The 27094-nt window shown below is 46.9% G+C and overlaps 1 protein-coding gene and 1 long non-coding RNA gene across 2 annotated transcripts; one reads left to right on the forward strand and one right to left on the reverse strand.

Annotated features, from left to right (window-relative positions):
- Positions 1–810: 810 nt before the first annotated feature.
- Positions 811–3179, reverse strand: LOC109774668 (E3 ubiquitin-protein ligase Os04g0590900). The gene has a single exon (XM_020333419.4). It carries the CDS (start codon positions 2543–2545, stop codon positions 1379–1381), a length of 1167 nt encoding a protein of 388 aa, XP_020189008.1. The 5' UTR covers positions 2546–3179; the 3' UTR covers positions 811–1378.
- Positions 3180–5998: 2819 nt separating this feature from the next.
- On the forward strand, positions 5999–8438 carry LOC141025878 (uncharacterized). Its single transcript, XR_012187931.1, has 2 exons — positions 5999–8047; positions 8118–8438. It is a non-coding gene; the product is annotated as an uncharacterized lncRNA (long non-coding RNA).
- Positions 8439–27094: the final 18656 nt, after the last annotated feature.

A 27094-nucleotide genomic window follows, 5' to 3' on the forward strand; every position in this document is an offset into this window, starting at 1 on the left:
TATAAGTGTGCGGTGTCTCCTAACCCTAGCCGCCACGAACAGATCACGTCTGCTCCACGCGCACTCCCACCGTCGTTCCTTTGCTGCTGCTGCCGCCGGTGACTCCATCCCGTCCGCCGCGTACACGGTCGACGGGAGAGCAGGTCTCCGAAACCCCGACCCTCCGGTTCCTGTACGGGAGAGGGACGAATAGGTTTTTGGGCAGCGACTACGCGACTGCTCGCTTCCGATCCGCTACTTCCTCTACGTCTGCATCGTCTTCGTCATCACCATGTCCACCGACGCCGAACGTGCCGCCGCCGAGAAAGTTGAAGCCGACAAGAAGGCCACCAAGGACGCTTCAGCTGCCGCCACCGCCGCGGCTGCTTCTGCATGGCCTGCTGGAGGGTATAACGCGTTTATTCCTCTCCTGATTATTTCCATATTAGCAGTACTAGTACTATGTGTAGATCTGTCTACTGTTAGCGTAGTACATGCATGTCTAAATCAATATCAGTATGTCGTTAATTCTGTCAATGCCATGCTAGTCATTTATTTATAGATTAAATTAGTCGAAAAATTGCCTACTTATTTAGCAATAATAACTATTGATCTAGCTACGCCGTCGACCTAACACCCAACTGCAATTTGACAAATGAGACGCACATGTTATTCGCAGGCCGACACTCAACAGCAGGACGCCCAGTTGCCCACCCACATTGTCCTATGCAACAGATCAAACATCAAAGCCTTTCGAATGGCAAACATTATAAGCAAGAAGGCACCGGCCACCTAACAATACCAAACAAGTTTCGAGCTCAGCTTGATTGGCGATGATCAGTTTTCATTTCCACGCACATCCCCAAATGATCAGCTCTACTTTGACAGCTTGAAATGCAATTGCAAACGCACACACGTGAGGATGCGACAAAAGGTGAAGCGGCCACACTCCCCATTGCAAACAAAACATTTCGCCTAATGAGATATAGTTAACTCACTAATCCAGAGAGAATGCCCTGGAGCAGAATCCAATCGTGTAGAGAGAGAGAGAGAGAGAGAGAGAGAGAGAGAGAGGAGAGGCAACATGGAAGAAGAAGAAGAAGAAGAAGAAGAGAAATCATTTCCTATACAATTTATCTAGCAGAGTTGCACAATCACCATTCAGCAGGTGCAGCCATTGCAGTTGCACAGATTGGATTTGTGCAGCAGGCATGCTGGCGATTCGCAAGTAGAGATCATTACGACGAAGAAGAAATCTCCAGACTCTGATTCGGCTGGCGACGTGATCTCCACCGGAAGCACACGACGGGAAAAGTATCATCACGGTCAAGTGTTCTACTGGAGTGGTAGTTAACAGAAGAAGAAGAAGAATGCCTGAGAAATCATCGCCGCAATGAAATCACACTGGAGGGCCTGGATCCTTTCCTCTGCCGCCACCCTTGCCGCTGAAGCACGACCTGCCAGCCGGCGGCAGCTTCTTCGTCGGTGCATCCGGCGGTTCCTTGCTGTGCTCCCCGTGGCACCGCCTCGAGGAGCCTGCCTGCAGGAGGCCGCCCTCCCTGCCCACCGTACGCTCGTCTTCTGGGCTGGCCTGCAGCACGTCGGCAATGGACATGCGGGCTTCACGCTGCGTGTCTGGCATCGGCGCAGGCACCCTGGCAGGGACCGGCGGGACGGCGCCGTCCTCTCTGATCTCGACGACTACGCCATTGGCCGCCTCGGATCTCCCCGGACGATCCTTCGCCTCCTGATTGCCGCCGCTGTTGCTGCTCGCCACAATCTGTGGCTCGTCGCGCGCTTGCCCGGAGGAGTAGTCGTCGATCGTCAGAGCGAATTCTTGGCTGCCTCTCCGGTCCTCCCGCGGCGCAGGCGCAGCACCGCCCTCCGGCTCCGGCGAAACCATGCCGACGGCGACGAAGGCGATGTTGCAGCGGCAGAGCGGGCAGTTGGAGTGCGACTTGAGCCAGGTGTCGATGCACGGCAGGTGGAAAGCGTGGCTGCACTTGGGCAGCAGCCGCAGGCTCTCGCCGTCCCGGAACTCGCCCAGGCAGACGGAGCAGTCCGTGGAGTCGACGAACCCGTCGCCGCGCTTGTACTTGCACACGGTGATCTTTCTGATCAGCGTCTCGTCCATCCCGTCCGACGGCGAGACCTCCCACTCCTCCTGTCTCCTGGAATCGCCCCGGCCGTCGCCACCGCCTCCGCCACCACCGCCGCGGCCGGCGCCGGGGCCAAAGAGCCTGCTCCGCAGGGAGCTGAAGGTGCCGCAGTACTTGGAGATGATGGTGTAGTAGCTGACGAGGAGGAAGGCGCTGGCGAGCACCCCGATGATGGCGATGACGAGGGGCGAGAAGGCGGGGCCGGAGGAGTCGTCGCCGTCGCCGTCGCCGCTGGGGCCGGCGATGTCGAAGACCGGCGGCGGGGGTGGGAAGATGAAGTAGCACCACTGCGGGCAGTACATGCTGCACAGGCCCTGGGAGCAATCCCTGGTCGGCTCGTAGGGCATCCACGTCGGCTGCGGCCCAAGAGCCCTTGGAGCCGGAGGAGGATTGAACATTGCGGCCATGGAAGACAGAAGCGCAGCAGATGACCGGACGGCCAAGAAGACGGAGAAGAATCACAAGGTACAGAGATGAGATGAGACGAGCAAATCTCTGCCCCGTCAGGACATCGTGAGACTGCCAAGCTCTAGAACCGGCAGAGCAGAGGGAGGATCTGCATGAGTTTCTGGTCCGACGAACTGTGGCGAGGGAGACGAGAGAAGCGGAGGCAGGAGATGAGTGGCTATCCTGTCTGTGACAGTCTCTGCTTGCAGTTTGGTGCTCTGCTGCTTTACAGGTGTTGGGGAATGTGAAAGGCGAGGGAGGGAGGTGGAGAAGGGATCATGAGATGGGAGATGAGATGCTTCCACCAGCTGCTATGCTACCTTGCCCGCTGCTGAGAGTGAGAGGGGGTACTCGATCTGATGCTGCTCAAAGTCTGAAATTCTGGAAGAAATTGACCTGTGCGTGCTTGTCCGGAAAGCAACGAATTTTTGGGATTGGGGGAGGTGGTGGCGGTGGTTGGGACCGAGGCCTTCGGTGCCGTCCTACAGGTCACATAGGCTGCTCTTATTTCGTTTTCCTTTTTCCTTTCCATCGGCTGGTTGATGCTGCTCCTCTCATCTTTGCTTCGTTTTGTCTCCTTTGGAATGCAAGGGAAATGAGGTGTTTGGGTCATCAGATGATAAAGTAGGAACAACCCGGAGTCCGGACTCCGGAACAACCACTTCAGTAGTTAAATGAGCTGTGAATGGATAAAGTGAACGAGTGGTATTCCTTTAAAAAGAAGAAAAACGAGTGATACACTTGCAGCAACGCCAATGCAGGGTGCAGATCACCTTCAAATCGTAAGAACATCTTCAAGAACAATGGTCAAATTTGACTCTCCGTATGTCTGCGCCCAGTAGGAGGCTGAGCTTAATTTATTCGTCCCTACAACGGTGTCCCCTGTTTCCCTCTTTCTAATTCCATGAAACCTCATGCACGTAGGTAGCTCATTTTTTATAATAATAAATATAGCACACACCAATTCAACAATTCAAACAAGTCAACATAATCCACGACAAATAATTCAATAATTCATTCATCAACGATATCAAATGAAACAAGTTTCTTTTGCGCGCGCGCATTATGTCTTTGCACACGGTGGTGATCCACTCCTTGGCATCGTCATCCATTAGGCTTGTGTCGACCAACATGATTCTCGGCTCCTTGGTGAATCTCCCGAGCCTCATCTTCTCTCTCAATCTCAATGTTGCCCATCGCATTCGTCTTCTCAAGCTCCATATGGTCCATGTCTTAATCTTCTCCATTTTCATCCTCTCCTCCTCAATTACCAACCTCCCCCTCGCCTTCTCCTTGTCGGATTTCATCATATCACTTTGGACATCCAAGTAATGTTTGTACCTCTCATGCTTCTCCTCGATGTCATTTCCCCCTTCAAATTCACGTCTTTGTTTGTAAGGAGCTTCGCCCACATGGACGACATCAAGCTACTCGCGTGTCAGGATGCTGTGATTTAACTCGCGATAGGGGCCCGGAGAGGGTGCAACTGGAGATTGATTGTCAAGAGGTTCAACGACTTTGAGAATCAAGGTCGAAACAATCTGTGGCATACCATATCCTTTGTGAAATGGGGGAGATAGTGAGTTCTTTCCAGGGATTTAAGCTTCAACGTATTTGTAGGTAGGCGAATGAGGTAGCTCATCAAATTATGAAGGAAGCTTTAAACACCGAGAACCTTGTAATAAATTATGATGTAATCATTGGCTTTTTGTTTTGCACTTTGCAAACCGATATGCCTTCGCCGGTTATAAGAGCCTTAGGGCGAAGAGTGTTACAAAAACACATGATTATTAACTTAAGTTTCGTGACAGAAGACTAAAGATACAATTCAGTAATATATCAGACCCACTATATTTTTTTTTTGAAAAGGGGATAGCCTTGGCCTCTACATGATCATGATGCACACAACCATAATTTATTAAAGTGTAAAAGTTTTACAAAGAAGTCTCAGTAGTAATAAAAAAAAAAAGATAGGACCACAATTGGCCGACGAAAGGATTGCATGACTTAACCACATAATCTATTAATTAGATGCCATCCAAACTCAATGTCTTACTAAATTAATTGCACAATCTTATCTAATTCAAACACATTTATGTTCTATTAGTCAACTTTACAAGAAAACATTATTCATTTAAGATAGCATATGATATAGTCATCACAAAGTGTCGTACTCCCTCCGTACTATAATATAAGAGCGTTTTTTATACCGGTGTAGTGTCAAAAACGCTCTTATATTGTGGATGGAATACGAAATAAGACAACTAATAATTCACATGAAAAAATTACTAATGGTTCACAACATTATTTTAATTTTTATTGAAGCCTAGGTTTCCAGGCCCACGGCGTGTCTAATCCTTTTATACGAAAAGGACTGAAATCTATTGTAAAAACTCAACGCAAGTACAAAGCATTCCAAAAATATTAATAAATACATCTAGGTTTCCTAGATCACCAAACGATCACTACCGACGTTAGAACAAGATGCCGACACGTTCTTGTGCCCCTCCCATATCGGAGATGACCTGGCCTATCATTGACAACAAAGAAGTGTTCATTCACGCGCCCCTAGGGACTAACACTCAGGGCCGTAGTTGTCGCCGTTGAACCATTGAATCGATTCGAAGAACGTAACACCAAATCTCTCCATCGCATATGCACGATGAGAAACCCTAACCTTACTGCTCCAGGAAGCTAACATGAATCGACGTCAGATTTCCGTCTAATCCGTCCTGATGGATGAACTTGAGGAGGATCTGAACCTGAACAACTGAGTCCTAACCTATCTACAAACTGAAGTGGAGGCACAAGTATTCCCCTCCCGCCACTATCCTTCGGAGCGGACAGAAGGGAGGCGAATCCACAGACTTACTGACAGAGATTGAAGGAATGAAGGTTTTACCCTAGTCACCTTGCGATTTACGAGAGGGGAAAGAAAGACGTGTCCACTGTCTATTGAACGACAAGTGCTGATGGTGGTGTGTCTAGTCCTCGTCCGGAAGTACTGACTGAAGTTCGTCTCCTATCGCCATTATCAAGCAAATTAAGACAAGGGCGTCCACTCTACCTCCCTGGCCACTTTCTTCATGCTCAATTCTCCCTTTTGTGACACTTTTCCCTTCCTTGTGTAGAGCATCTATAGCCGGACTTGACAAATCCGGTCTCATATATGTCCGCTGACGTGCCCGGGCACGCCCGCGGAGGCATCCGGACGGGCCCTCATATTTCGCTCCCGGCATCCACATATTTCAAATCCGGACTCTCAAATCCATGCAAATCGATGCACGTCGATCATACAAGCCAATGTCTCATGTAAATAACAAATGTCGGTACCGAACATAAACAGTGTTTACATAAAAAAATTGAAGTGCACAACTCAACAATCAACTCTTTGGTTTCCATTGCGAGTCCACATATGCCCCACAAGATCATTGAGTAGCTGCGCGTGCACCTAATGATCTCGAAGATTTTGATGCATATGCATGAAGTTCATAAGCTGAGCTGCATCTTAATCTTCTGGGATTTTAACTTGTTCTTCAGGTGCTTCAAAATCATTGGTCGAACACATTAAGCGCAAGGCGGAGCCAGAGAGTTACCGGACGTAACGCGGTGGCATCCGGGCCGGCGACAACGTCCCCCGTAGCGAGGACGGGAGAGATGACTGCTCTGTCGGAGCTGGCGGCGCGGAGGCTAGGAACGGCTGCGGAGCGCGTGTGGCGGCAGAGCAGCGGGACGGACAGTGCAGAGGAGGAAGAAGAGAGGAGAGAGCAAATGGATCCGGCAAGTCTAGGAGTGGATTTGATGTAATTTGCAATGGGGTTAGGTTGTCGGGTCCGACACGCCCGGGGCCCTATATTCCACCATATTTGGGCTGGATATGAGGGTACTAGTCAGCCCAGGCGTTTAACACATGTTTGAGACGCTCGTGTGAGTTAAAATTTCGTGACTGGTCAATGCACGGTCCATCCGGAGCGTTTAAGACCGGTTTAGCGCGCCCCGTTGTGTAGATGCTGTCAAAGGAAGTCATCAATCAGATTGCAGTTGGTACAACTACGCGAGACCGGGGCCACCTAACCCCTACTTCTCAGGACTCACGTTAGACCTACCAACCTTCTCCAATGCAAACAGAGACTCCGAGTATGCTGTCAAAAAAAAAACTCCCAGTCGTTTCCTTTCAGACTGCAGTGTGTAGTTAACACTGTATAACGGCACGTTGAAAGCCAGCAGCTGGTACTAACCAAATCGTGTAATATGTCTGAACAGCAAAAGGAGCCCTTTTTACTGTGGGATTTTACACACGAAGACATGACAAGGAGCGACGAAGCGTCACTATTTCTCTAGCAAGAACAAAGCTTTCTCCCGACCCCCGCGTCCCTCTCCGAGGCGGCACGGGGGAACCCTAGACCCCGCCGCCGGCCACCTCCTCCCTCCCCTTCCCCTTGCCGCCGCCGTGGGCCGCTGCCGGGCGAAGCCCGTGCAGTGCCGGTGGCGGCGGGATCTCTCCCGGGCGCCCCCCTCCCCCTCTCTAGCGGCGGCGTGGAGCTCCACCGACGGGGCTCTTGGCAGCTTGGTGCGGTGAACCTTCGGCGGCGGCTCGGCGCGTTGGCTGTGGTGGTGGGGCGTGCTTCGTCCGGTGGTGTGACCTGCGGTGCGGCGGCCCGGGGTCCCTGCCCTGTTCCGGTCCAGTCCGATCTGGATCTGGTTCTGGCCGGTAGGGTCTCGGCTGTGGCTGCCGGCAGGCGTGGTGGCACGGGGCCTCGGCGGCTGCTGGGCACCGTGGTGGTGTTGGCGGTTGTGCTGGTGCCTCGGTGTGGTGGATGGGGCTCCGAGGCGGCGGCCTCGGACCGAGCTCCCAGCGTGGCCTGGGCGTGGACGGCGTACGTGCGCGCGGAGGCTCTGGATGTGTGCGTGGGGCGCGGATCGACTGCCGGTGGTGGTGCTGCGGTGGTGGACGGCGGCTTCGGCCAGGGGGTGGTGCGTGTCTAGTCGCGGTGGATCGTGGGATCCCGTGGCCAGAATGAGGTCGGCCTCAGCAGGTGGTGGCCGGTGGGCGGCGGTCGGTGGTGGAAGGTGGTCAGCGCATCTCCGGGAGAAATCTTTGCTCCGGCCTTCTTCGGAGCCGGCGACGGCGGCACCCGCGGGTGCCGTGATCTTTCTTGGAAGTGTCATCGTGGAGGTGTGCTCCTCCTCCCCACGGCTTTGGCTCCGGAGGGAAACCTCAGATCCGCTGAGTCGGGCGATGGAGGCGTCTTCGCGTCTTTCTCCTTCTTGGGGGCATCGTCTCGGAGCCGGCTACGACCGGGAGACTAGTGGATTGCGGCATCTTCGCCGCATGGTTTGCTGAGGCGGGGCGCTGGTTTCTGTTTGGCAACAATGATGTCGTCGAGAGGAGCTCGGGTCGTGGCGTGGACTTCGGTAGCCGGTTCTTCCCGGCGTGTCCGGGGTGCTCTTCTGTGGGCAAGGTCGGTGCAAGTCCTGCATATTTTCCTGGTGAGGCTCGTCGTCAAAGTCGGAGCTGTCGGTTGCTTGCAGGTGTGGCCATCTGGTGGCGTCCGTCGTGGCTTCTATGCAGCTGTTTGCGGGTTGGCTTCGAGGTTGGAGCTCTATGGTGAAGTCAGAGTCGCCCGTTTGAGGCAACCGGTGAAGACGATGACGCTTGCGACTTCTCGGCGAATGCCTTTCTTCTTTGCAGCTTTGTGTCCCATGTTGGTGGTCAGGTTGGCCGGTGGTGCCCATTTCATGTTGCTTGAGTTGTATCGGTTTTAGCCCGGTTTTCCGTCAATTTACCGGGTAATTCTCTTCATCTTATTTAATGAAAATGGCAAATCTTTTGTCTCGTTTTAAAAAAAACAAGGAGCGACGAGTGTATCAGGTTGGCTGGCTGGTGACGAAAATATCATTTGATCCGATGGACCAGATAGCGAAGGCCGATCTCATTCAATGGATACGCATGCTCCTTTTGAGTATTTTTTTGAGCCTCAGCACGTCGTTGTCAGTCGACATTTGAGCGTCGGCAACGTGTGGCAGCAACGAAGTTGATGACGAAAATAATTCGGGGGACATGAGGACCATGGGAACTGGGCGGTTTCATTCGTTTGAAAAGAGGAAGGCCACCTAACTGAGTTCATGTTGGTAAACAACACAGAAGACCATCGAATGACGCCCGAGGGTTTCACATGCTGAATGACTTGCGCGAGGCAACAAAGTATCACAACGATAGGGCAGTGCTACAAAACCACGATGAATATGAATAGGATCTCATGACGAGCAGTTCCCCCAAAGGAAATGAGCTGAGAACAAATTGTGTGAAAAGGCTGCATGCCAAATTGCAGAGTTAGCTCGTCCGTTAATCTCTGGTAAACAGATTGCCTCATCCGCATGCCAAATTCCCCATCATCTTGTATCATTATTCTCCCCATATCTTTTGATGTGGACACGTGGAAGGAAAGGAGTTAATGGAGGATTTTGTTAGAAGGGAGAGAGGAATTTGGTGGAATAGTTTGTTGTTATTGCTTGAGCCTCATGGATATATATATAAGTACAATGATCAACTTGGAGTACAAGACAAAGCAGGATCAAATTCTAGTCTATCCTATACTTTCTAATAATCGTATACTCACCATCCCCCGCAGTCACAACGGCAGCGACGCAGACGGTGAGACTGCAGAAGATTCCGAAGGCAAGCCGACGGACACCCCCCACGGTCGTAACGGTCGATGCATCGCGGAAGTCGTGGCTGGAGTGGAACCCGACGAGGTTGCTCAAGCAAGGCGGTAGCCCTTTGTGCCGTTTGTCGATGTAGCCGAGAGCCGAGGGTGGTGTAGCCGTGGTCGAGTTAGCCGCGCGAAGAATGTCGTGGTCGATGTCGAGTCGGGGAGCCGGTGTCGAGGATGTCGCCGTGGAGCCGCGGGCTCAAGGAGGCGCCGAGTTAGCATGGGCGCATTGCTGTCGAAGTAGTGGTGCGCCGGGAAGAAGATGTTGTTGACGACGCGTCGCGGCGGGTTTGCCAAGCCCGGGGACACATCGTAGACGAAGACACGCACAGGTGTTGCCAGCACCAGGCATGCGTAGACAGACGAAGACGAAGTTGACGAAGCGCCGCACCAGGCTTGCCAGGCCCGGGGACATGCCGTGGATGAAGGCACGCATCCGTGTTTCCAGCACCGGGCATGCATAGACGAGGACCTGCACAAGCTGTACGCCATGTCGGAGGAGTCGGAGAGGCCAGCAGAGAAGGACTCGACGACGGTTGCGGCGTCAATCAGCGCGGGGCCGATGTCGTCTGCGGTTGTCGGAGTAGACGAAGTGGTCGGGGTAGATGACGGCGACGTTGGCGACGGGCCGGTGCTGGACGAAGACGAAGGAGGTGGACGGGCGGCGGCGGCTACGTGGGTAGCGGCGGCGGCGGCCAAAGAAGAGCGGCAGCGGCTAGGTTAGGAGCGCGGCGGCGGTGCTCGAAGTAGGCGAAGAACCCGACAGCATGACAAAGTAGGCGAAGAACCGGCAGCATGTTCGCGGCGGCCGCTCGCGTACTCCTGGTCTGTCCCACGCTGTGTGACGTGCAGGATCTCTTGAAGATTGAAGAAGGGAGAGAGAGAATTGGTGGAATTGTCGATGTATTGCTTGAGCCTCGTGGGCATATATATAGGAGTACAATGATCTACTTGGAGTACAAGGCAAGGTAGAATAATATCCTACGCTATCCTATCTTTCCTTAGAATCAATATACTCAACATCCCCCCGCAGTCATAACGGTAGCGACTGAAGAAGAATCCGGAGGCAAGCTGACGGACACCCCCCCCCCCCACAGTCATAACGGTCGATGCATCGCGGAACTTGTGGCTGGAGTGAAACCGACGAGGTTGCTCAAGTAAGGCGGTAGCCCTTTGTGCCGTTTGTCGATGTAGCCGAGAGCGTAGGGTGGTGTAGCCGTAGTCGAGGTAGCCGTGCGAAGAACGCCGTGGTCGGTGTCGAGTCGGGGGTCGCCGGTGTCGAGGTAGTCGCCGTGGAGCCACGGAAGAAGAGCAGCGGCAACGGCGGCCTAAGGAGGCGGCGGCGGCTAGAGAAGGAGCGCGGCGGCGATGCTTGAAGTAGGCGATAATGAACCCGACAGCGTGACGAAGACCGGCGCGGACGGTGATGTTCCCGCGCCAAGGGAGGCGGCGCGGCGCATATCACGTGGAAGTCAACGCGCGTGGACGGCGGTGGACCGCGGGCCGTAGCGTTACGGCCCGAAGGGGCGACACAACGGCGGCGGGCAGGTCAGGGCGACGGCGAGGAAGACCTTAGGGCGGTTGCAGGGATCACGTGCCACGCTCGCTACGGTCCGACAGGGCGACGCAACGGCAGCGCGAGGGTCGGTGCAGCCTCAGGGACGGTCTCGAGCGGACGGCCTCGGGGCGGCGGTTGACCGCGGGCCGCGGCACTACGGCCCGAAAGGGTGACTCAGCGGCAGCGCGCGGGTCGGTGCAGCCGCGGAGAGAACCACGGGGCGACGACAGGGTCCGCGTGCCACGCTCGCTACGACCCAATGGGGCGACGCAGCGGCAGCGCGAGGGTCGGTGCAGCCACAAGGACGGCCTGGAGCGGACGGCAACGGGGCGACGGTAGACCGCGGACCGCGGCACTACAGCCCGAAGGGGTGTCGCAGCGGCAGCGCACGGATCAATGCAGCCGGGGAACCACAAGGCGGCGATGCTGCGGTCCGAAGGGACGACGCAGCTGCAGCCTGTTGCTCAATCGGTGAAGGCGGGCTGTACTCGAAGATGATCTTCAATCTTCAAGAAACCCCGCACGTCACACAGCGTGGGACAGACCAGGAGTACGCGAGTGGCCGCCGTGAACACGCTGCATCGCCGTGTACATGAGGGCTGATGGGCATGTACGTTCGTACATGAGCAACCACACATACATGGGACACAACATGTGCATGCAGAGGCGTCACACTGAAGGATTGGCCGGCCAGGGTCAGCGCTCGCAGGCAACCACGCCAGCACGGGCACGTGATGAGGACAAGAGGCCGGCGCTCGACGCGCTAGCGGCCTCCTATCCGTGCAGCTGCGTGCGTGAAGTCCGGGCATTATGCGGCGATCAATCCAGTCCAAGATGATGAAGATGTCAACGAAGCAGACACGCGTTGAGACGACGAATGGCGGCGGGCGACGCAAACCGGTCTACAGATCGGAGAACCAAAAAAGAAGCACCCATCAAGACGACCGGCGTGAGAGAGAAAACCCGGATCAAGGATCGGGAAAAAGACTCTCTAGGGCAGCCGATCAACAAGATCGGCGGACGAACCCTAGGTACGGATAGCGCGGCCCCCGGCGGTAGTCATGGAGACCGACCGCCCCGGGGGCAGCGCCTAGCGGAAGCGACGGCAAGAGCTAGGGTTGGATCGGTTAGGCTGATACTATGTTAGAAGGGAGAGAGAGAATTGATGGAATTGTCGATGTATTGCTTGAGCCTCGTGGGCATATATATAGAAGTACAATGATCTATTTGTAGTACAAGGCAAGGCAGAATAATATCCTACGCTATCCTATCTTTCTTTAAAATCAATATACTCAACAGATTTGTTGGGGGGAGGAAAGGTGTGAAATTGAGCCGGGGGACAACAAGAAGATGAGTCACAGCTCACAGGATCATCTTGCCTTCTTTTTTCCCTAAAACATTAGTCCCACTAACATGGAGTACTTTACCATTTTGATGCTAACGTATGATCATATCTGCAGTTACTGAGGAAAAAACAGCAAATAAAGTGACCTCATGGGCACAGATTGCACATTTGCAACAGCCACATCCACGGAGGAGACGCCCTCTTTACGCTCTGTACAAGCTACAAATGGTCCTGTTTTTGCTAATGGCCCGCGCTATAAAACAACATGGTGGCTACAGTGAGCTTGAATACATGCATGCAACAAATGATTCTAAGTATGTGCAAGGACGTTGTACATTTATAGTATGATTTTATCCACCTACACTTTCTGAAAACGTTTACACGGCACTGCAGTAGTAATATCTTTGGATTAGCGAGCTGTGGTGCCACTCTGCCTCCAGTTTTTTTTCTTCCAAAAAGGAGGTTATAATTATATCCCGGCCTCTGCATCATCGTGATGTACACAACCATTTTTATTAATTATTAAAAAAAATATAAAACAAAGGCAACCATGATTAAACCATTACAAGATAATGAAATAAGCATCTAGCGGTAAGTCGACCTTTCCGTAGCAACGGCTCTAGATGAAACTGATAAAAGTGGAACATGGCGATGTAATGCAAGACTTCATCCAGATATGAAAAACAAACAAGGTGGGGAAAGGTGAAGAAACTTCAAAGTATAGTTCTACATAGGACAATTTTGTAATGAAGGATAAACTATTAGCATCACGGTACCGTAAGGATGAGGACACAGTGATCGGATCCATGACGAGTGGCATAACTAAATCACCACCTTTCTGGAAAAGCATGGACAAGGGCAACTGAGTTTGGACTTTCCTTGGCCTCGATGAGGTGTAAAAGGAGGGATCCAGCCGCTGGACCTCACTTTGCACAATTAAATAAACAAAAGGCATCCATGCACTATGAAAAAGAGAAAATGTGGAGCTATGCGTCGCTCTCACATGGCTACGTCTGTTCAGAAACTACCGGTATGTTCCGAGCCCTAACTGTCTGGCAGCAAAATGGCATCGGATGGATAATGCAAATTAAGGGTGTAATGGCAGATGAAAACCGAGGAGGAGCACGGATGGTGCCTCTCTAAGAAGATCGTGGAGAACAGCAGCAGAAAGCTGCCATGGTAGCTTGCTTGAAGCAAAGGCAATGTTCACAGGTAGTGTAGAATATGTACAGGCGCACCGCGTGGCAGCGATCGGATTCGATCAGAGGTAAAGCTGCAGAGACGCACACCTGAGCTGGGCTTTTTCCTGAACATGGAAGCCAGTAGTTTCGAGCTCGCAGGATCATTTGCCAGCGACACTGTTCTTAGTTTAGAATTTAACGTGTCAGCACTAATGGCCATCAGAGCAACACGAAGTGAAAATGAATTCGAATACAACCACAAGCATAACACATTCTCTATGAGCTGATACCAAAGGAACCTATGCTTGCTTCAGCTACCAGGCATTATTGAAACCACGTCGGCAGTAGGCTCCCGGCAAAGCTGAGCAATTGCTGTCACGCTGACTACCCTACGCTTAAAGTTGCTGGGAACAATGGTTAGAAAAATCAGTCGTATGGAGCATAAATGCATAATCAGTCGACGTTGAAGTTATGCCCCTGAAAAAGCTATAAGCATATTCTACCTCCGGACGTTGCCATTATCTTTTTGGGTGTGTCTAGGGCACATCTAGATGTGCTATAGTTATTGCACATCTAAGTGAGTGAATCAATCATAAAAGAGGAAAAAAAAATTCACACAAATTAGATCAATGACATAGGACTTAGATGTGCAATACTTATGGCACATCTAGATGTGCTTTAACAAAACTGTATCTTTTTATTAGCTTTTGGGTTCATGTTTGCTAACTGATTGGTAACGTTACGGTCTTTCCTTTTCTTTTCTTTTTCGGATAGCGGCAGTGTGAAATTTCATCTCTAGATGCAGAGATGCGTTTGCCAAGCAGGAACTGTGAAGTGTGGCGTTCTGAGCAATCAGCTCAAATCGCCTTGGCCGTGTTGCAGTCCCAGAACAACATATGTGCAGTAAGACGTTGTGACCATCTCTGCAGGTAGTACATCTTGGAGGAGCATATCATAGAAATGCGACCTCCTAACCTCTCTCACTTTCCGGGCGCGACCATGTCTCGCCTATACCGAGACCTAGCGTATGCTCGCGCCAAGGATGCGCCGGTGGTCCCGCCCAGTATTCCCAGCTGCAAGTAATGGGCCAGCCCAACTTTCAGGTTAGTTCCTTTTTTTTAACATTTCTTCTTTCAATCATCTTTTGTTTTAATTTTGTTTATATTTTCGAATATATTTTAACTACATAGATCCGAAAACTTAATGTACTTCTAGAAAAGTTAAAATTGAGAATTTGAAAATGTTAACACAGTGTAATTTTGTCTAGCCTAACTTAAAAAATTGTTTATAGCTTTCAGAAAAAAAGTTTGTGACATTTAAAAAAGGTTCACATGTTTCAAAAACATGTACATGTTTTTATATAAAAAAATATCTATACAATGTACCAAAATGTTCCTGTATCTGAAAAAAAATGTGTATAAAAATATTTTTACATGTATAAGAAAAATCTATGATATGTACAAAAAAGTAGAAATGAAGCATATATATTAATCATGTATATGAATAATATTAAACTTGTATAAAAATTATTTTAGATGTACACCAAAAATGTACCATGTTTATGAAAATAATAACATCAAAACATATATTTGAAAAGAAGTAACCAGGAGGCCATCTACCAATTGGACCAATCATCCGCCTGGCCCAAGTTGGACCAGACCGCGGGATTTCCTTGTTCAAGTTTTCTTGGGAACAAACAACTATCGGAGGGTTACCCCTTGTGGAGCTTCCACAAGGATTACTTTCTTAGCATGTTCGTGTCAACTAGTGTGCCGAACCGCCGCCACGTGTCGCGTGCTTGGCACTCACTTTGGTTTTTCTTTTTTTCTTTTTCTTACGTGTTTCTGGGTTTTAGATGAGTCTCTTTTTGTTTTTGCCTGGTTTTCACTATGCTTTGGAGCAAAAGAAATTTTTGCGAAACACAGCTGTGCTTCTCGGAAAGGAAAAAAATATGTGCTTCTCACGAAAGTACCGATTTGCTTTCTCTCGAAAAAATCTATGCTTCCACGACAAGCACGGATTTCCTTCTGATGGAAGCACAAATTTTCTTCCGCGAGAAGCACAGCCAAAAAGGAAAATTTGTGCTTCTGCAAAAGGGAAAAGGTGAAAAACTGCAACATTGCTTCCAGGCTCTAGTTTTTCTTCCTTCTTCTTTGTTATTTGGTGCTTTTTGTCGATGGTTTTTTTTGTTTTTATTTTTTATCGGATAAAAAAACTACCTTTTTATCCTTTTTCTCAAGGTTATAGAAAACTTCCTTATCTAGTTCTAGCATTTTGAAAAAAAATGCTTCTTTTTTTACACACAGTTCGAGTCACTTGTTGACTCACAATTACGCCTGTTAAAAGTTTCAAACGTCCTCTTTTGTCTTTGGTTTTTTCGGTCTTTTGTGAAAAAAGTTTGTCGAAACCTATTAACATGAGATCTAGTTTCAAAGATCGCGACGCGAGAAATCCAACAGTGGAAACGGTTCAGGATTTGGACGCACAATCCAAGAGATAAAACATTTTAAATAAACAAATTTACGAAAAAAGGGAAAGCACCTAGCTTGCAACAAGCGGTAGTGCAACCCTCGTCGGCCCTTGAGAAGATGAGGTGACCTTTGCATGGGTACCCCTTAACTAATGATTTTACATTTTCTTTCTAAGGCAATATGCTAAAAAAACATCTTCTTCTGGGGTGAAGTCCTCCTATTCCACGCTCACTGCCATGTGTGTGCCTATACATCGCCCGTGGCGATCTGGACTGCACATTCGCCTGCGGCGTTTATTTGGTTGGCCAATCCACCCCGTTTTGGTTTCTCTATAGCGTTAGTTCTATGTTTTGTATTGTTTTTTCGCCAGTTTTGTATCTTAGTGGTCGTTTGACGTGTGTGTATAAAAGTACAGGGAAAGTAAAGATATTCACGTGTATATAAAAATGTGCATTTTTTCTTCCAACATCACATATTTTAAAAATACACACTGATATTTTATTAACCAATGAAAAGTTTTTAAATACACAACGAATAATTTTTAATACATGGTGGCAATTTTTGAAAAAATAGTGTTTCAAAAATAGATGAAAATTTTCCTCTATACATACATTATGAATTTTTTGTAGTAACCAATGAATAGTTTTGAAAGACTAGATGGACATTTTTTTAAATACATGACAAACAATTTTTAAAACATACTAAAAAAAATCAGTTCCATGATGTACACTCCTGAAAATAAAGATGAACATTTTTTAAATGCAAAATGAACAGCTTGTAGATACACGGTGAACAATTTAAATACACGATGAAAACATTGCCATATATACACAGTGAACAAATTTTAATACATAATGCACATTTTTTATATGTGTTGGAAATGTTTTCAATACATGTTGAGTTCATTTTGTAATACAAGATAAGCATTTTGAAACTAAACATGGTAAACCTTTATATACAAGATGAATTTTCACATAATCGTTGAACTCTTCAATACACCATATGATCCTTTTCAAATTAGAAGAAGAACATTTTTTTTACATGCTATTAATATTTTTGTACACGATGAGCAAAGTAACACGGATAGAAAAAAAGAGGTAAAATCATGTTCACACATCTTTACATAAATTCATGACCTTTTTAAAAAGGAAAAAAAGAAACCTGAATACAAAATAAAAATAATTAAAATAATGAAAATGTAAGAAACCCCAAAAATACTAAAATAGGTCAAGAAAAAAAAACGCAAATACACAAGACCGAACGAAAACCTCTTTCACGCATTTACCTGCTCAAAAAAGGACATAAAATAGCCATGTAGAACTTTTCTTAATGAAAGTTGCACACCAAATTTCAAAAGGAAAGAAAGTTGCGTTTCTCGCGTCGAGATCTTCGATTTTCTTTTTGCACGAAGTGAATCCCATGTTTATACATCGGACACAATTTCCTTTTTCTTTTGGCAAGCACATTTGTGCTTTTTTGAGTTTTTAGAAAGCACAACTGTGATTTTCAATTTTGTTTTTAGGAAGCACAATTGTGATTTACCATGAATGAAGCACATGGTATTTTTCACTTTCCATGAGCACAACTGAAAGCACAGGTGTGGGTTGCATCGTTGTTCTTCACACAAAGCACAAACTGTGCTTTTCCCTTCCGGAAACCACAACTGTGCCTCAGCGTGAAGCATCGCGGTGCTTTTTACTCATTACGCTTCAGCTTCACGCGAGAGAAAAATGGTTTTTTCGTGAAAACATAGTAAAAACCAAAAAATCCTCAAAACAAACAAAATGCATGGAAAAAAGTGTTCCTGTGAGTATGTACAACATGTGACACATGACGCTGCTGGAAAACCCACGTGGCTGCTAGAGCTGCTCCCACCTGCCTCTACAGCGTCCGCCTGGATTTCACCCCTGCCCCCTCTCGAACCGACGGTCAGATTTTTTTGAATGTGTCCTTGAGTTTATTCGAGACTTGAGGAAAACTCAGATTGGAGAAGAATATGGTCCCTGGGTTTCCTTTATTGGAATTATGTTCCTTTTTATTTTTGCTTCGAATTGGTCAGGTGCTCTTTTACCTTGGAAAATTGGAAAATTATAGAGTTACCCCATGGGGAATTAGCAGCACCCACGAATCATATAAATACTACCGTTGCTTTAGCTTTGCTCACGTCAGCGGCATATTTTTATGCTGGTCTTAGCAAAAAAGGATTGAGCTATTTCGAGAAATATATTAAACCAACTACAATCCTTTTACCAATTAACATCGGGGTACCCATCGCTCTCGGGTTACAGATTTTCCACACTGCGATGCGTTGTCCAGGAAACGCAAGTGCTTCTAGAAGGCAGGCCATGGTATGGCCCATTTATGACTTCCATTTTCATATCTTGCATAAAAAATTGCCAGGGCTATTTCTCACCTACGGCGAGATGGAAATAGCTTCACCTTTGGTAAGAGGCAGGTGGGCCTGCCCCTGTTGCTGCTTTGGCATAAGTTTTTCCTCTGTGTTTTTTCTTACCGGTTCTCGCTGTTTTCTTATTGATTTTTGTTTTTTCTTCAGTATTCTTTATTTCATTCTTCGTTTTCCTAAGGGGTTTTCGTTCTTCCTTTTTTTCCTTCTTTTTTCAAATACATGTTCACTTTCCTAATACAAGTTATATGCATTTGCATACATACATAACTTTTTTGGTATGATGTACAATTTCCAGATATGTGTTTTGAACATTTTTTAATACATGTTAAACTTATTCCAAACAAATGTTGAGGACTTTTTCAATGGCACAAAACTAAAAAATACGTGAAAATTTCTTTTTTACTCCCTGTTTTATCTTACTTTGCATATACAATTTGGTCAAAGTCAAACTAAAAAAGGTTTGACCACATTTATATAAAAAAATAAAACATCTACAATACCAAAGCTATATGATATAAAAGTTAATTTCATGATGCATCTAATAATATTGATTTCATTGTTAATATTGATTTTTTTCTATAAAGTTAGTCAAACTTTACAAACTTTGACTTTGACCAAATTTTATATGCTAACTAAAAAGAAACGGAGAGAGTGCACTGTATATACATTTTAAAGAAATGCCATGAAACATTTTCTAAAATTTCACATACATATTGTTGAAATGCATGAACATTTTTCTAATGTCAAGATTTTTTTAATGCCATCAACAATTGTTAGAAGTTGCGTGTAACATTTTCTATGAGTTGTCTAGCATTTCACGTATATACAATAAACTTGTCTGGCATTTCATTATGATTTGCCGGCTCTGGAAACAGATGTATCTGCTCCCTAAATTATTCTTGGTGTGGTTTCAAAATCATACATGGAGCATTGGCAATCATGATCCAGTGGACTTCCTTTTCACTCAAAAGAAAAACAAGTAATGCTTACAATTTGGTGATATAGTAGACAAATAAATGGGTTAATGTTATGCTTGGGATCTTTTGGCATATATAAGTGTCAGTTGATAGGGATTTCAGGAGGTAACATGCCTCTGATTGTATGCACTTCATTATTTTTATTTTGGCTTTCTGCTATTGCGTTTTAAGTTGTTTGCTAATTCTTTAAAGGCTTTCTTACACTCAATTTCACATGCAATCTTGCATACAGTGAGCATTTTTGGCTAGACTTCAATCTTGACATCAACGAAGCAAAATAACTTGATTACAAGGTACATTCGTGATTACTGATGCCTAGCTATTCTTTTTATCTTCACTAACACAAGGGTGCAATGTGTAGGTTCGAGGAGCTCTGACGCTCTCTCCGATCAAAGAAGTCTTTCAAGCTAGATTTTCTTTCAAGATAACAATAAAGCCTGTAGCATCCTTGTCCATGGAACAATACCGGAAAGATAAAGTGCTATTGTCTTACATTTCTTAATATCCCTAGCTTTATTTCATTTTTCTGTTGATCATTATGTTCTGCTGGTACACCATTATATTTTGTTTATTTATTGATATATTTTATCTCTAGGATGAATGTTGATTGTTATCACATGATGACACGTGTGTTGCACGTGCACGCTTACTAGTTCTGTACAAAATGTTCATAGGGCTTAGGGCATCTCCAATGGCAACCCTCAAACCTCCACATCAGTCCGGACAGCGCTATACGGACCGCGGAAGCCATCCAGCGCGGGCGTGTATCGCTCCGCCGGGTGATCTGGACGCATTTTCTCCTGCAAATTGGAGACAAAACGGGGGGGGGGGGGGGCTTCGCCGGAATCTGGACCGCTACTACCGCCCCTCCCGTGCGTGCGTTCCCGCCCGACGTTAGCTGCCCGCATTCAAGCCGCTATAGAGTGTGGCGCTGCACATTAAAGACCCATCCGCCATTGAAGCGGCGCGGCGGCCAAGGGCGCCACCCGTTGCATGCCCGACTGAGACTAGCCACAGTGGGAGGAACATAGGTGGTAACATCAGGCAAAATAGATGATGTGGCAAGTAATTAATGAAGAAAGAGAGTCATGTGGTAATATAGCTAGTTACAAGTAGTATGAGTAACATCACACGTATCAAGGCAAGATGAGTCTACAACGTAATAAATGAAGTGTTGCATGACACCACATATATGTTACTCCCCATTGTAGAGGTAGTAACATAGACTAGTAACATATGCATGTTACTAGTCCAAGTTACTCCCCACTGTGGCTAGTCTGAACACGCCTCCTCGCCGCATTCAAACGCCTTCATTAAACCCACGTGGAAGCCGAGAAACAAACTCTGGACACAATTCCGTTCACTAGCGAGACGACATTAAACAGAACGTCGGGCAAGCTCCCCCTCCCTCCCGTCCACCCGCTATTTAAAGGAGGCCAGACGTCGGGCAAGAACGGCACCAATTTCTCCGATGCCCCGACGCTCCCCACCTCCTTCTTCCACCATTTTCTCCACCCTTTCGATGGCATTCGACGAGTAGGAACAACACTTCTCTGGCATAAAAGCTGGTTGGGTGGTCAACCGAGCCCGTCGGATACGAGCGAGGCAGCTCGCTCCACCTCCCTCGCCAAGCCCGACGGAGCAAGTTGCCGCCCCAAGCCGACACGTGCTTCACCAACTCGCCGCTCCAGGCCAGCTCACGGATGAGTGGTGACTGTGCCAGGCCAGCTCACGGTACTGCGCCTCCCATGCCTACGATCACGCCATCCGCCGTCAACGCCCGCGTAGCCACGCGCTGCCGGCAGAAGAAGAAGTCGGCTGCTCGAACATCGATGAGGTGGCGACCAACACGTCCGCGCCGGCCGCCACCACGGGAGGCCACTGTTGGGAAACGTAGCATGCAATTTCAAAAAAAAATCCTACGCTCACGCAAGATCTATCTAGGAGATGCATAGCAACGAGGGGGAGAGTGTGTCTATGTACCCTCGTAGACCGTAAGCAGAAGCGTTTCACAACGCAGTTGATGTAGTCGAACTTTTTTCGCGATCCACTGATCGAGTACCGAACGTGCGACACACTAGTACGCGTCAGTGCTATACAAACGGTTTTTAACCCCTTTCCGTGACGGCATTTGGAACCTTCGTCAAGTGAGTGTGGGCGATAGGAGGTCCTTCCCACACGACCTAGAAATCGTCGGGGATAAGCCCTCCTGGGAAACCAAATGAGAGCTCGCGTGCGATCGAGCGAGGCATCGAAACCCAATCATTTCCGTAGGTATGTACATCCCACACGGTGAATCCCAGAAAAACATTTATGTAGGTATGTACATCCCACACGGTGAATCTCAGAAAAACATTTCCGTAGGTATGTATATCACACACAGTCAATCCAAGGAATACGTTTCCGTTCTTATGTACATCCGACACAGTCAATCCAGGGAAAATGTTTCCGTCCGTATGTATATCACACACAGTCAATCCAAGGAATACGTTTTCGTTCTTATATACATCCCACACAGTCAATCAAGGGAAAATGTTTTCGTTCGTATGTACATCCCACACAGTTTTATGTGTAGGCTCGTGTGTGAAAGGTGTAACTATCACACACGCTCTGCCTTGGTTAACTGTTTGCTTTTATCAACTACATCACACACGATTTGATGAAGAAAACTGTGTGGCATTGGGCTATCCATCACAAGCGCTTTTACTGCTAGAACCGTTTACAAAGTTCCATGACACATTTAGCAGGTTTATTAGTTTACAATTAATAATTTCAGTATTACGCAAATTCACATTTCATATCAAACAGCTGTTTGCCAATTTCATATCAGGCACATAAATATATTATAACATCACAGTACTATAGCTACATGAAAACAACACAGTACAACATATAGCTAGTTCAACTTCATAAAAACAATATATTCATTTCCCTAATCGAGATCATCCAGGCTCGTCTTAGCCACCTCTACTTTTAGTTCAGTAAGAACCTGTTTTGCACGGGCCAACTGGGAAAGTGACTGCTCCTTCGCCAACACCATCTTAGTAAAGTCTGATTTAAAAAATTTGAGCTCATTCTCCACCTTCCACTTTTTATCGCGCATCTTCAAATATTCTTCAGCGTTGACAACAGTTTCTCTAAGCCTACATATGTTCTCTTCCTCATACATGCTCGAGAGCTTCGCTAGGCACATCTTCAAAGACTGTGGCCACTCTTGATCAACCCACTCCAAGTAAGAACACTTCCGTTCATCCTATAATATTTAAAACTAGATCAGTAACAATTGTAGGCAAGATGGGTTTATAGCAACATAGAAAATCACCAATGCTTATTTTGAAAAACTGAAGAAACATGTTAATTACGACATATCTTCTCAAAAAGATCAATGTGCAAATGAATTAATTGCTACTGACACAACAACCAAATTCTGGAACATCAGAAGCTATAATTAACTACAACAACGCTACAAGTTCTTACTCATATACAATAAATAACAAATTGAACATTTTATGAGGAAGGTAAATATAACTGCAACAACATAGCGGCAGTGTTTGGATGACAACAAATTGATACTAACAGGTGTGTACATGCACAAATTTAGTAACATAGAACTAATAGCACTAAGGCCATCCACTATGTATGCCAAAACTGGGGTAAAGACAACTGTTGCTACATCTCGCACTGGTGCCCTGCACTGGCGAGCCGATGCAGCGGAAAAAAATCAGGGACCCGGACTCCGGAGCACGTAGTTGCTCCGATGCCCAGTTCCTTCGTGCCATAAAGATTTAATATTTTACTGCTTGGCTGCTCGGATGTGTGGACCAAAGTTGGCTGCACAAACTGCTGAAACGGTGCCAAATAATTTTCTAATGGCGCTGCTAATGAGATGGCAACAATTTAAGATACTAGGTACAAACTGTGACACTGTCTCAGGATGCGTTTGGTTGAAGGTGTGGTATGAATGGGTTGGGACCGTGACAGTGTCTGAATCACATCTAACAAATGATTTGTAACAACGAAAGAGGGTCTAACCTTCTTTGCACATGCCAGAAACTTCCTCCCATTGTCCACAGATTCAAACGCAACTAGCTTCATGCATGGAGATTGATGGTGACAACGAGCAGATAGATCTTCAGCCACCCCGCTCCATTCGTTGCCACTGATGGTCCTAGGGAGCTACAAGAGGAAGAAATGACTCAAATCAAACGCCGGGTAAAAATCCTTCATTCCAAGTCATAGCCCGAGAGAGAGAAGAAAGGCATACCCGGGTGGTGAAGGAGTCGTCGCGGGAGGAGGAACCGCTGGAGAGGGCTTTGAAGAAGACCATGGTGACCCCGGCGGTAGGATGTGAGACAACGAGAGTGAGGAAGCGGCTATAGCTTAGGAAGGAAGGATGGATGGAGGAAATAGGGGAAATGTGACTTGTGGCTGGGGAGAAAAGGGGGTGGGGAAGGGGGGAGGGGGGCGGGGGTAGATATTTTGGCGGTAGGCCAAAATTTTGGAAATGTGGAGGGAAACTTTGCGCGCGGTGCCGCCGGACCATTCACTTTGAACGATTGTGTGCATCGCAAACGATTCTTCTGCTTTACGCGCATGGGATGAGTTTGATAATTCAAATTTGGTGCAAATTTCCCTGGGTACGTCATTGCATAATTTAACATCACTTGCTAATTTGGGCACACAAAAGAGCGTACAGCGGACATACCACACTTACTGAATCGAGCAATTTTAGTAATTAAACAGAGCCAGTTGACCTAAACATTGCTCTAACAAAAGACCAGCATTAAAAACAAAGCCTAAGCACGCATAATTTTAACAAATCCGCCGCCGCGCCGGCCGATGCATCGCCGGTGTGAGATGAGACATCGATGACTTGTCCTGGCGACATGCCGCCGTTGGTGGAATCCACGCCCCCCCTGCTGAAGTCGACCACGTCCTCGTCCTCATCCTTGGCGCCACCCTCAAGGTTGTAGTACTTGTAGTGGCTGCGCCAGAGCTCGCGTTGGTACTCCACCGCCGATTCCTTGACGGACAGACTCTTCTCTACCTCAAACTCGGCCACGCACAACTCCTCCTCCCGGCGCTCCTCGATCTCCGCCGCCTCCTGCATCTCCAGCTCCGCTCGGCGACCTCATGAGGAAGCAGGTGCTCAATGGCCACCGCCGCCTTTTCGGACGTGGGTTGCATGCTGGAGTCCGAGGTGGCCTGTAATATCTTGGCGTGTGCATCCTCGATCTTGGCGTGGATGGCCTCGACCCGGGCTAGGGCGACATCGGCGGCACGGACGGTAGCTCTCGGCGTTTGCAGCCGTCGTTGCAGCAGCAGCTGCCCTGTTGGCTGCCGTAGACGCCCTCTCGGCGGAAGCGGCGGCACTCTCGGCGTAGGCGGCCGCGCTCTCGGCGCAGGCAGCCGCGCTTGGGGGGGGACGCGGCCAACGTACGGGCCTTCACGAAGCGTTTCCACGGCGTCATCTTTGCAAGAAGGGGGGGCGGGAATGGGGATTGGGATTCGTGGATTCGGGGGTTGCCGGCACTGGAGCAGACGAGCTGGCGAAGCTTAAGTAGGGAGACTTAAATAGACCCGGATATTTTCATCGCAACCGGTTCCTAGAAAACAGCTGTGTGTGATGTTGTAGATATTTTTTATTAGCTGTGAAAGACGAATTTGGAGTAAAGTGGCAACGGATGGTGTTTTAAATGTACGAGAAATTTTGTAGTACTAATACAACTGTCATGTCAAATTATGGAAAATTTCAGGGGTCATTTGACCTTTTAAGACATTTAAGCGATTTTCTAGCCATTTAATGACCGTAATTAAAATTTGAACTACATGTACATGCAACAGCTAACCATAACGATTTGAAAACTCATATTTTGTGTACTTGTGTGTGATTTAATTCCATGTGCAGTAAATTGAAAGGATTTTTCAAACATATTGGTCTAATGGCTATGACACAATTAAGCATGGAGTGACATGGCATTTTAATTCCAAAAAAATAAAAAAATATCAGAAACGCATGAAATCTTGGTTGATGTAATGTCATGCCACCAAGAAGATGTGGTAAAAAATTTGGCATGTTTGACGAAAGTTTTGACACACACCCCTCACAAACGGAGCAACTCAGTAGAAGGCTCGTGGTTCCGAGAGGGAACAATGCATGTTTGATGACGAACGGGAGATAAGTTCCTCTTACGGCCTTCAATTTCTTTCTACATTTAACGTGCACTACTACAACTGTAATGTAAAATTTTAGAAAATTCTAGGGGTCATTTGACCTTTTAAAGACATTTAAGTGATTTTCTAGTCATTTAATAACCGTAATTCAAATTTGAACTACATCTACATGCAACAGCTAGCCACAACGTTTTGAAAAATCATATTTGTGTACTTGTGTGCGAGTTAATTCCATGTGCAGTAAATTAGAAGGAATTTTTAAACATATTTGTCTCACGACATGGACACATGCATATGTATGCATGGAGTGACATGCCATTTTAATTCCAAAAAATTAAAAAAATATCAGAAACACATGAAACCTTGGTTGATGTAATGTCATGCCACCAAGATGATGTGGTAAAAAAATTGGCATGTTTGACAACAGTTTGGACACACACCCCTCACGAAGGAGCAACTCACTAGAAGGCTCGTGGTTTCGAGAGAGAACAATGCATGTTTGGTGACCAACGGCCTTTAATTTTTTTCTACATCTAACGTGCACTACTACAGCTGTAATGTGAAATTTTAGAAAATTCTAGGGGTCATTTGACCTTTTAAAGACATTTAAGTGATTTTCTAGCCATTTAATGACCGTAATTCAAATTTGAACTACATAAAATGCAACGCCTAACCATAACGGTTAGAAAAATTATATTTGTGTACTTGTGTGCGAGTTAATTCCATGTGCAGCAAATTAGAAGGAATTTTCAAACATATTTGTCTCACGACATGGACACATGCATATGTATGCATGGAGTGACATGGCATTTTAATTCCAAAAAATTAGAAAAATATTAGAAACACATGAAACCTTGGTTGATGTAATGTCATGCCACCAAGATGATGTGGTAAAAATTTTGGCATGTTTGACGAAAGTTTGGACACACCCCTCACAAACCGGAGCAACTCACTAGAAGGCTCGTGGTTCCGAGAGGGAACAATGCATGTTTGATGACGAACGGGAGATAGCTTCCTCTTACGGTCTTCAATTTTTTCTACGTCTAACGTGCACTACTACAACTGTAATGTGAAATTTTGGAAAAATTTAGGGTTCATTTGACCTTTTAAAGACATTTAAGTGATTTTCTAGCCATTTAATGATCGTAATTAAAATTTGAACTACATCTACATGCAATGCCTAACAATAACGGTTTGAAAATTCATATTTGTGTACTTGTGTGCGAGTTAATTCCATGTGCAGTAAATTAGAATGAATTTTCAAACATATTGGTCTCACGGCATGGGCACATGCATGGAGTGCCATGGCATTTTAATTCCAAAAAATTAAAAAATGAGCAGGAAAACATGAAACCTTGCTTGATGTAATGTCATGCCATCAAGATGATGTGGTAAAAAAATGGCATGTGTGACAGAATGTTTGGACACACACCCCTCACAAACCAGAGCAACTCACTAGAAGACTCGTGGTTCCGAGAGGGAACAATGCATGTTTGATGACGAACGGGAGATATCTTCCTCTTACGGCCTTCAAAATTTATTCTACGTGTAACATGCACTACTACAATTGTACTGTGAAAATTTAGAAAATTCTAGCGGTCATTGACCTTTTAAAGACATTTAAGTGATTTTCTAGCCATTTAATGACCGTAATTCAAATTTGAACTACATCTACATGCAACG

Source organism: Aegilops tauschii, chromosome 6 (genome assembly GCF_002575655.3).
Source record: "Aegilops tauschii subsp. strangulata cultivar AL8/78 chromosome 6, Aet v6.0, whole genome shotgun sequence".
Classification (NCBI taxonomy): domain Eukaryota; kingdom Viridiplantae; phylum Streptophyta; class Magnoliopsida; order Poales; family Poaceae; genus Aegilops; species Aegilops tauschii.

Excerpts from the sequence above, each read along its gene's own strand:
- LOC109774668 (XM_020333419.4), bottom strand. The coding sequence starts at position 2,545 with ATGGCCGCAATGTTCAATCCTCCTCCGGCTCCAAGGGCTCTTGGGCCG.